This window comes from Hyperoodon ampullatus, assembly GCF_949752795.1.
Source record: "Hyperoodon ampullatus genome assembly, chromosome: 17".
NCBI classification, from domain to species: domain Eukaryota; kingdom Metazoa; phylum Chordata; class Mammalia; order Artiodactyla; family Ziphiidae; genus Hyperoodon; species Hyperoodon ampullatus.
In genome coordinates, this window is record NC_136930.1 from 52,982,833 (window position 1) to 52,995,036 (window position 12,204).

General features: G+C 31.3%; 1 protein-coding gene across 3 annotated transcripts in view; it reads right to left on the reverse strand.

Moving 5' to 3' along the window:
- The window catches only part of CSMD3 (CUB and Sushi multiple domains 3), a gene marked incomplete at its 5' end in the record, with an annotated part of 1,086,230 nt that overhangs the window by 63,319 nt on the left and 1,010,707 nt on the right, over positions 1-12,204 (reverse strand). For all 3 annotated transcript variants that reach the window (XM_079722286.1, XM_079722285.1, XM_079722284.1), the window contains 3 exons: positions 665-850; positions 2,049-2,222; positions 4,603-4,776. In XM_079722286.1, coding sequence (XP_079578412.1) covers positions 665-850; positions 2,049-2,222; positions 4,603-4,776 — 534 coding nt within the window. The remainder of the gene's footprint in view (positions 1-664; positions 851-2,048; positions 2,223-4,602; positions 4,777-12,204) is intronic.

Here is a 12,204-nt window from a genome sequence, read left to right on the forward strand (position 1 = left end):
AATTCCTAGAATTCATGTTCACTACTCTATGTCTTCACAAAATTTTGATTTATTTCTGTTAAATTATTGTCTCACTACACATGTTAATTATATGCAAAGCTGCTATATTTTATTTATATTCTACAATTCCAACACAACATATAATAAAATGCACTCATATGATGACTGACTTGAAAGATGATGTGTATTAACATTTCTTATATGCATGTACATGTATATAATAAATACTTAAAGTCAGTAAGTATTAAGTAATACCTTTATCTAATTTCTCAAGTATTTTCAAGCCCTTGTGGCTGTTTATATTAAACTAATTTTGCTTTAAATGAAATTTGAAATATTAGTACAATAGAAAATAAAAATGTAGTTTATTCTCATGGGATGGTAACATCATAGAGTATGAAATACATCTGCTTTTAATATTCTATCTGCTCCATGAAGTTTCAAAATCAAGGGATGACAGATAAATAGTAATCACATTATTACTAATAAAAATGGCACTTGGGCATTGAATTGGCAGGATATAGGGAAGTGTAGTTTCAAAATAAAACAATACAATCAATATGCTTCCTTCTGATACACAGCTCTAAATATTTCATAAAGACAGTAAATATACATGTTCCTTCCACGGCATTATCTCAAGGAAGAGTTCCCATTATCTACTTACTGATACATTCTGGTAAAGGTTTGTCCCATTGACCATTTGGTTGACATATCAAAACTGAAGATCCAAATAAGAAATATCCAGGATTGCAGTCATAGAATACCACAGTGCCATAGGTGAAATTCCCATGTTCTATTTTACTTTCTCTTTTGGAATTGGCTGGAATTCCAGGATCAGAACAGTTGACCACTAAACAAATGACAAATTTTGAAATATATGTTTGGAATAATATACATATACTTATATAGATTTCCATTAGAAATGTAGTTTCAAAGGTAAATTTAATCAAACAAACCAAAGATTCAAGGAATAAAACAAACATTTTAATGGGATATAATGGACTGAAATTGGTATGGCTGAAAATATTGGAAAAAGGAAAACTTCTTTGCAAAATTGTTTTGAACAATAGCAACTCCTAAATATTACACTGAGTACAGATTTAACCTTTCAAGCTTTAAACAATTAGAAAATGGATGAAAATGATAATTTGGTTGTTACTTTATCAGACAATACGAAATATACCTCTTTGCAAATGGAAAAAACACAAAACAATTATCTTTAATATATTTCTATAGAGAGAACTATAAATAAACGTCTAACTCAGGTATCATGGTAATTTAGGCCTCAAACATTGTTTAACCAAAAATATGAAGATTGTCATACTGAGTGAAGTAAGTCAGATAGAGAAAGACAAATATTATCTGATATTGCTTATATGTGGAATGTAAAAAAGAAACAGTACAAATGAACTTATTTACCAAACAGTAATAGAGTCACTGATGTAGAAAAACAAACTTATGGTTACCAGGGGCAAAGAGGGGGAGGGATAAATTGGGAGATTGGGATTGATATATACACACTACTATATATAAAATAGATAACTAATAAGGACCTGCTGTATAGCACAGGGAACTCTACTCAGTACTCCGTAATGACCTACATGGGAAAAGAATCTATAAAATAGTGGATATATGTATATGTTTAACAGATTCACTTTCCTATACACCTGAAACTAATCCAACATTGTAAATCAACTATACTCCAATAAAAATTATAAAAAATATTTAAAAAATTGAAAAGGTCCATTAATTATGAAGCAAACTGCAAGTAAAAAAGATATAAATGATTTTATATGCAGCCATAAAATAGGTACAAGATAACATAGTTAAGCAGCTGAAATAAAGTTTGTCAGTTTTGACTTCTAAAAAAGTTAAAAAATAAGAAGAAAGAAAGCATTGCTAATGAGATAACATCAATATTAAATATTTTTTCTTTATTAGCTGAAAATTTTCTACTGTTCTGTCAAAACTGTTTTGAATGTTATCATGCGTGTCTACACAGACACATTATTACCATGCTCTAAGCTGGAAAATAGTTAGATTTTTACCTTTGCACATTGGCGGAGGATGACTCCACTGTCTGTTGGCCTGGCACTGTGCTTTTGTTGGCCCTTGCATAAGATACCCAATATTGCAAGAGAATGTTACCACATCATTAAAGTTGAATCCATTTCCACTTGTTCTTCCATAAATTGGACTACCAGGGTGACCACAGCTCACAGCTAATAGCAACAGGGCCGGGGTGGGAGAGACACAGAGCAGAATAATTAGTTATCAATTATTACATGAAAATTATACTTAATCATTTCAAAGAATGTGGAAAGAAGGCCACTTTCATATGAAAATATACTTAAAGTAATTTTACTAATGCAAAGGAACAATTTAGAATGCCAAAATAGTCTAATATAGTAGAAGTATTATATTAGTAAGTAGACAATTATTTATAATTGTGGTAATTACATGCAAGTAGTGCACAGATATTTAAAGTTCTATAATAGCTTTTCATTCTATTTCTTTTTAGGGAAGAATACTGAAATTCAAAGAAATTTGGGAATGAAATTCATATCACTAGTTAATGGCAAAAAGGAATGAAACTAAACCAAATTCCCTTTTCTAGTTAAGTTTAACAATTGCAGATAAATGAAGGCAATTTTTTGTATTTAATTTTGAAATAGTTTCTTTTAATATTATTTATACAATCATTTTTATGATTAATAGATAAGCAAAAGTGTGCTTGAAGAATAACTTAATGTGACTGCAATAAAAAATGATGCCTTGGGGCTTCCCTGGTGGCGCAGTGGTTGAGAGTCCGCCTGCCGATGCAGGGGACACGGGTTCCTGCCCCGGTCCGGGAAGATCCCACATGCCGTGGAGCGGCTGGTCCCGTGAGCCATGGCCGCTGAGCCTGCGCGTCCAGAGCCTGTGCTCCGCAACGGGAGAGGCCACAACAGTGAGAGGCCCGCGTACCACAAAAAAAAAAAAAAAAAAAAAATGATGCCTTATGCTGCAGAATTCTTAACATATTGAGATACCAATATTAAGATTCCCTAAACCAATCAACCTTACTGGTATAGTTTCTTCACTATTGATATTTGATAAGTTAGCACAGTTTTGTTTGGAAATAATGGTATCAATTAGATGCATTATTTACATCATTTAGTGTTATGGTACTTTTTTAGAGTTTATTTAGTGCTGGATTTTCCCAAACACTCTGTATTCCTGTGAACTGTTTTATTGCATGATCTCACTTTATTAATCACAGGAAGTCCAGTAATACTGCTTCATAACTGGGCACAGTGAAAGACCCAAGTCAGTTTTAGTACTTTCAAAATGACCCAAGAGCAATTAATTTTCAGCTGTATTGTTAACGTCAAGCTATTCATTTGAAAATGTAACTGCATCTTATTCTTGCTTAAAATTATTGATAAAGAGACCTGTTTTACTCCAAGGGCCAATTTCCATTTATAGTTTCAATTATTCAGCAAGAAAAATAGTGGTATTAGTTGCCTATGCTTTGATATAATGAAAGGAAAAAAATCTGGGACGGATCCAGCAAATATTGCTGTCTTTAAATCATTAAACTGTCTGCCCCCTATACACACACACCACGGAGAAACAATTTTGGTAACTATATGTTCTATTATCCTATTAAATCCCAACACATTAATGTATTTTCTATTAAACTAGAACTCCAAAAAAATTTTGTTGCAGGCTCAGCGGTCATGGCTCACGGGCCCAGCCACTCCGTGGCATGTGGGATCTTCCCGGACCAGGGCATAAACCCGTGCCCTCTGCATCGGCAGGCGGACTTTCAACTACTGCACCACCAGGGAAGCCCTGGATAAGAATTTGACAATGATGGAATTTATAAATATGGATGTAACTGGCCACAAATTAAATATTTCCTGTGAACCCATACTTAAAGCCCCACACATTATTTCTCTGAAGCATCCAAAATCTCTATCATTTGATCCTATAGTGTTAAAATTACAACATATTTACAGTGTTTATTCTAATTTTCTAACACCATTTTTAATACAAATGTCAGTGATTACTGATGGAAATTATTAGGAGAAAAAAATAAGAAATATATGGATAAATTACTTTCTGATCCAAAATATGATAGATTGTGATATGAAATACTGTGTACTGCTGGGTATTCAGTGGAGTAAGAAAAAGTACTAGAGTTATTACTCAGTTATTTTAAAATTCATTTTATCCTTCATGTGTAAATTCACATCTAAAGTAACTTAAAAGATCAGATAGATATTTGTTGAACTAGTAAGATCTTTATTAAAACAATTCCAAAATTGTTCCAAATCCACAAAGTAATGACAGACTTTCTAATATTTCTTCCACTTTCATGGTGGATGGTTTTATATGCTTCTGAACACACCCTACATTGAAGACTAGTGTGTATCAGTATAAAAAAATGCATTGTGAGAACTTAGTTCTTTGAATACACACATGCACACGTGCACACACACGTACATATGTCTGGATCTGTCTATATAATCATTTCTCTTACCTAAGAAAAAAATTACTGGTAATTGCAAGAGAACTAAACAGAGGTCTCTAATTACTTTTGCCATGCTTACTTACGCACACAGGATGGAAGTTGACCAGACCAGTTGTGATCCTGTTGACATATTCTCACTGAAGAACCAATCAGTCGAAAACCAGGATTACACTGATAAACAACTGTGTCTCTGTATCCATAATTTTCTCCAATAACTTGACCATTCACAATAAGCTCTGGAATTCCACAGTGGCCTGCTGAAATGGGTCAAAATAATATTTTTAATATTGTGATCTAAGTTTTATTATGATTTGTATATTTGTATACATATATAACATTACTAATCTTTAAATGTTTACTTAGAAGTATGCCACAAATAAGGCAAACACAATTATATAACATTAAGATAACTGTAATATACTTAACAAAATGTCTACTATAGGGGAATTAAAAGAAAACACACTTCCAGTAACAGCTGGGACTGGAGGAAATTAGCAAACATTTCAATATGTATAAAAATGAAAATATAGCATATAAAATTTTGAGAAATACATATAAAGTATGCTTAGTGAGGAGCTTTACAGTGTTAAATGCTTTTATTAGAAAAGAAGAAAGATATAGGATGAAACAAGCAATATTTCACTTTATGAAAAGGAAAAAGGAGAGCAAAATAATGAAGGAAATAAAAAGGCCAAAATAAGTAGACAGAAGAATATATTAAAGACATTTACAGAAATCAAGGAAATAGAAAACAGAAAAATAATAGAGAGCATTACCTAAGCTAAAAATTCTTTCTTTAAAAATGAGAGAAGGTTCAAATAAATAAAATCAGAAATGAAAGAAGAGAAATTACAGCTGATAGCACAGAAATATAAAGAATTATAAGAGACTACTAGGAAAAATTATACACCAACAAATTACAAAAACAGGAAGAAATGGATAAATCCCTAGAAATTTACAACTTTTCAAAAATGACACTTGAATAAATAAAGATCTGAACAGACCAATCACTAGTATGTGATTGAAACAGTAATCAAAAACCTCTCAACAAACAAAAATCCAGGACCATATGGCTTCACTGGTGCATTCTACCAAACACTCAAAGATTAAATAGCTATTCTTCTCAAACTTTTCCAAAAAAATTATAGAGCAGAGAGAGCTTCCAAGCTTATTTTATGAGGCCAGCATTACCCTGGTACCAAAACCAGATAAGAACACCACAAAAAAAAGAAACCTACAGACTAATAACCCTAATAAATATAGATGAAAAAATCCTCAAAAAAATATTGGCAAAGCTAATACAACAATACATTAAAATGATCATACACCATGATCAAGTGTGATTTATTCCAGGGATGCAAGGATGGTTCAACATCTGCAAATCAATCAGTGTGATATACCACATTAACAACATAAAAGATAAAAATCATATGATCATGCTGAGAGATGCAGAAAAAACATTTGACAAAATTCAACATCCATTTTTGATAAAAACTTTCAACAAAGTGGATATAGGAAGGCAATGTACCTTAACACAATAAAGGGCATATATGACAAAAACCTACAGCCAATATCATATTGAACAGTGAAAATCTAAAATCTTTTCCTCTAAGATCAGGAACAAGACAAGGATGCTCATTCTCCTCACTTTTATTCAACATAGTATTGGAAATCCTAGCCACAGCAATTAGACAAGGGAAATAAATATAAGGCATCCAAACTGGAAGGGAAGAAATGAAACTATCACTATTTGCAGATACTATATACAGAAAATTCTAAAGATGCTACAAACTATTAGAAGTAATAAATTAATTCAGTATAGTTGCAGTATACAAAATTAATATACAGAAATCTGCTGTACTTCTATACACTAACAATGAATGATTAGAAAGAGATATTAAGAAAACAATCCCATTTACAACTGCATAAAAAAGAAGAAAATATCTAGGAATACATCTAATCACAGAGGTAAAAAACTTGTACTTGGAAATCTATAAGACACTGATGAAAGAAATTGAAGATGACACAAATGGAAAGATACCCCATGTTCATGGGCTGGAAGAATTAATATTATTAAAATGACAATACTACTCAAGGAAATCTACAGGCTCAGAGCAATCCCTATCAAAATACCCATGATACTTTTCACAGAACTGAAACAAATAATTCTAAATTTTGTATGGAAACATAAATAGCCAAAAGAATCTCGAGAAAGAAAAAAGCAAGAGGTATCACACTCCCTGATTACAATCTATACTACAAATCTACAGTAAACAAAACAGCATTGTGCTGGCACAAAAACAGACATAGACCAATGGAACAGAATAGAGAGTCCAGAAATAAACCCACACTTATATGATCAATTAACCTATGATGAAGGAAACAAAAATATAGAATGGGGCAAAGGCAGTCTCTTCAATAAATGGTATTGGGAAAATTAGACAGCTATATGCAACAAAATAAAACTGGATGACTTTCGTACACCATATACAAAAATAAACTTAAAATGGATTAAAGACTTACGTATAAGATCTGAAACCATAAAACTCCTAGAAGAAAACATAAGCAGCATGCTGTTTGACATCATCCTTAACAAAAATTTTTTAGATCTGTCTTCTTTGACAAGGACAACAAAAGCAAAAATAAACAAATGGGACTACATCAAACTAAAAAACTTTTGCATAGTGAAGGAAACTATCATCAAAAGAAGTCAGTCTGCTGAATTGGAGAAGATATATGAAAATCATATAACTGATGAAGAGTTAATATCCAAAATATATAAAGAACACATATAACTCAATAATAAAAATCCCTAAATAGTCCAATTAAAAAAATGGGAAGAAGATCTGAATAGACATTTTTCCAAAGAAGACATACAAATTGCCAACAGGCACATGAAAATATGCTTAATAGCACTAATCATCAGGGAAATGCAAATCAAAACCACAAAGAGGTGTCACCTTACACCTGTCAGGATGGTTATTATCAGAAAGACAACAAGAAATAACAAGTGTTGGTGAGGAGGTAGAGAAAAGGAACTCTTGTGCACTCTTGGTGAGAATGTAAACTGGTCCAGCCACTATGGAAAACAGTATGGAGATTCCTCAAAAAATTAAAAATAGAGCTTCCATTCCACTACTGGGTATCTAACCAAAGGGAAAAAATAAACACTAATTCAAAAAGATTTATGCACCTTCATGTTAATCGCAGCATTATTTACAATAACCAAAATATGAAAACAATCTAAGTGTCCCTCAATTGATGAATGGTTAAAGAAGATATGATACACACACACAACATACACACACACACACATGCACAATGGTATACTACTCAGCCATAAAAAGAACCAAATCTTGCAATTCGGAATAACATGGATGGGCCTTGAGGGTATTAACCGAAGTGAAATAAGTCAGACAGAGAAAGACAAATACCACATGATTTCACTTATATTTGGAATCCAAAAAACAAAAAAAGCAAACAAAACAAAACCTAGAGTCATAGATACAGAGACCAGATTAGAGGTTGCCAGGGGGAGGAGGGTTAGGGGGAATGTGAAATGGGTGAAGGGGATTAAAAAGTACAAAATTCCAGTTATAAAATAAATGTCATGGGGATGTAATGTACAGTTTGGGGAATACAGTTAATAATATTGTATTAACTTTGTAAGGTGACAGACAGTAGCTAGACTTACTGTCATAACCACTTTGTAATGTATACAAATGTTGAATCACTATGTTGTACAACTGAAACTAATGTAATACTGTATACCATTTATACCTCAATTTAAAAAGAAAAGAAGAAAAAACTATAATAGACTAAGCAAAGAGAAATATGTCATTGTAACACAATCAAGGTAGTCAAAAGTTAGAAGCTTTAAAAAAGAAAAAGTCAACAACATTGTTAGACTCCTAGCTAATCCTATCAACACACACAAAAAAGAAAGAACAAAATTACCAATAACAGGAATGAATGAAGTGACATCACTACAAAGCCTACAGATTTTAAAAGGATAAGGGAATATTAAGAACTGCTTTATGCGAATACATTTAACAATTCAGAATAAAAGGACAAAATCTTTGAAAATTGTATCATCCAAAAACTAACACAAGATAAAATAGAAAATATGAATAGTCCTTTATCTATTAAAGTATTGCAATTCTTAAACAATAACCTACCCCCACAAAAAGACTCATTTTTTTCACAGTAAATTCAATCAAATATTTAAGTAAAAAAGCAAGCAAAGAAACAAACAAAAAAACACCAATCTTACACAAACTCTTAGAAAATAGAAGAAAAAGAATCATTTCCTAACTTGCCTAATGAGGTAACCATAATCCCAATATTAAACCTGTAAGACACAGAAAAAAAATGTCCTTCATGAACATAGATGCAGCACAGTTTAAAAAAATTTAGAAAATTAATACATGTAAAATACATCATGATTATCTGGGATTTATCAGAAATGACCAGTTGGTTTAAGATGAAATATTGACCACTGTCATCTACCATACTGACAGAATAAAAAGAGAGAAACATACATGGCTATTTCAATAGATGAAAATCATTTGGCAAAATTCAGTATCCAATCATGATAAAAACTAACAAGAATTAGCAATATAAGGAAATTTTCTCAACCTTATAAATACATCTAAGAAAAAAGTTCATATTATATTTACTGATGAAATATTGAATTCTTTCCTCCTGATATAGGGAACAAGACAGGGATGACCCCTCTCACCAGTTCTGTTTAACATTGTTTGGTGGGCCCTATCTAGTTCAATACACTAATACAAAGGAAGAAAGTAAAAACATAAAGTAGGAAACAAAATAGTAAAACTATTTCATGCTCAGATGACATATACATAGACAATGTTATTTTAAGAAAATCCTAAAACAAGTAAGTGAACTTGCAAAGAGGCAGGATATTAGATAAATATTTTGATTAATTTTATTTTTATGTACTAACATCAAACAATTGGAAATGTAATTAAAAATGAACAATATCACTTATATTAGTGTAAACACACTAAAGATTCTGTGGAATAAATTTAGCAATAGGTATACATAATCTCTATGGTAAATTTTTTTAAAATATTTGCTATTGCAAAAAAATGAAAGAAGACCTTGATAAATGAATAAATATACTAATGAATAAATACACTAACTTTACCATGTTCAGGAATTAGAAGAGTTAACATTGTTAGATGCCAATTCTCCCCAGATGATCTATAGATAGAATGCAATCCTACAGTCATTTTAAAAATAAACAATTAATAACTGAATTCTAAAACTTATATGAAACTTCAAAGGACATAGAGTATCCAAAGTCATCCTGAAAAATAAGAACAAATTTTGAGGACATACACAGAAAATTTCAAGATTTATTATAGAATCTATTCAACCAAAAGTGCCAGACACACTTCTGGAAAATACAAACAAACAAACAAAAAAACCCTCAACCTTACTTCATGATATATAAAACAACAAATGACTAAAATAAGTCATAGCTATAAAGTAAAACTGAAAACTCTAAAGCTTCCAGAAAAAAAATAAAAGAAAATCTTTGTGACTTATGGTTGAGCAAGGTTTTCCTAAACAAGACACAGAAAGCAATAGCCAGAAAGAAAAAAAGATAGATTTTACAAAAATTGAAAACTTCTGCTCATTAGGACACCATTAAGAAATGAATAGGAAAGTCATAGGCTGGGAGAAAATATTAAAAAGATAAGAATATATAAAGAACGCTATAAGTCATAATAGAAGGCAATTAAATATAAAAGATACTTCAGGAAAATTTACAGATGACCAATAAGCCCAAGAAATTGTACTCGATCAGTAGTCATCAAGACAATGCAAATTAAATCTCATAAGATACCTTTTTGCAACCAAGAAGATGACTAAAATTAGAAGACTGGCTATACCATATGCTGGAGAAAATGTGAGATAGCCAGAACTCTTCCAGAAATTTTATTCTAGAGTATGCAACAGAAAGGAATACACATGTCCACAAAAAGACTTTTACACAAATGTTCATAACAGCTTTACTCATAACAGCCCCAAACTGGAGAGAGTCCATGTGTCCATCAACAGGGGAATGGCCAAAATTTGGCATGTACACACAGTAGGATTCTACTCAGAGATTTTTTTTTTTAATTACTGATATACACAACAACATGAATGAAAGAGAATGAAAGAAACCTTACACGAAAAGAGTACCTAATTTAGGATTCCCTTCATATGAATTTCTAGAACAGGGAAAACTACCATATGGTGAAAAAAACAGAACAGTGACTGTCTCAGTGTGTAGGGGAGGAGACCTGCAGATTGACTATGAAGGGTCATGAGGAAGCTTTCTGAGGTAATGTTAATGTTCTACAACTATAGAGTGTTTAGTTACATAGGTGTACACATTTGTCAACACGTATCTAACAGTGTATTTATGATATGTGCATTTCACCATCTGTACTTTTACCAACATAAAAAAAGAAAGGAACCATGAGCAAATATTGAACTCTAGCTGATATGTATATAGAAACGTTTAACAATGCAGTGTACTGAATTTGGCAACTTCAAAATGCATCAGAAAGTAAAATGAATTGGATTGATAGAGGCATTGAAGGATGAATAGATATGTGATAAGCAAATACAACAAATGGCTAATCATAAAATCTAGGTGGTAAGCATATGTATATACATAGTCAAGTCTGAATTGAAAAATTCATAATAACTGGGAGTTTGGGAATAAATGCACTATATTTAAAGAAACAATCATAAGCACATTCTAGTGGCCATTCTAGGCCAAAAGTGTCTGGGGCTATAAGGACAAGTTGTTTGCAGTCATGAGAAGAATGACTGGTCTACATGACTTCTTAAGGTTAATTCAAAGCATAAGATTCTAGGATCTGCTTATTTGGCAATTGCACTTTCCTCCTACTGACACACTTTTGAGTTTATATTAGACATCAACACTACATCCTATGCAAGAATACCGTTGTCTTTATAGACTGAGAGACAATGTTTGCTTATAAACATTCCTTTTATGCCCTGTCTTTCCACAGAACAGAATCAGGATTCTAAATAGGTGAATAAAACCACTTCCTATATACAATATTCAATAAATAACATATAACATACAATAGTAGTTCATTGGTGCAAAGAGTTATAAAATATAGTATTTTAAATTTAGTTTACATATATTTTCATATGCATAAGTAAACTAACTAATCTGTAATTGAAATAAGCATAACCAAAACCAGGTTAGAAACTAGTAAGAAATATTTTATTTTATCATCTAATCCTATATTAACACATAATGATTTAAAAAAACTTTACCATTTTCTTTTTTATATAAGAGTCTTATAGCATAGTCAAATAAATATGTGTACTCTTATAAAGAAACCATTGTTACTGGGTTTCCAAGTACACCTACTAACAAATATTCCTGAGAGGTTGAAAAAAAGAATTTTAACCAAAATCTCTAGCTATACCCTTTTAAGTTTCAAATAATGATTGTATCACCATAAATATTTTCAAGCTTATTATCAAAACAATATGTATTTAAACTGCTAAAATATAGACTTTTCTGCCATATGTCATATTTTTAAATAGTAAAATTTTAGAGACAAAACATTGTACAAATTTAGCAACACCTTGTTTATAATAATCAACAATTTTTAAATTAG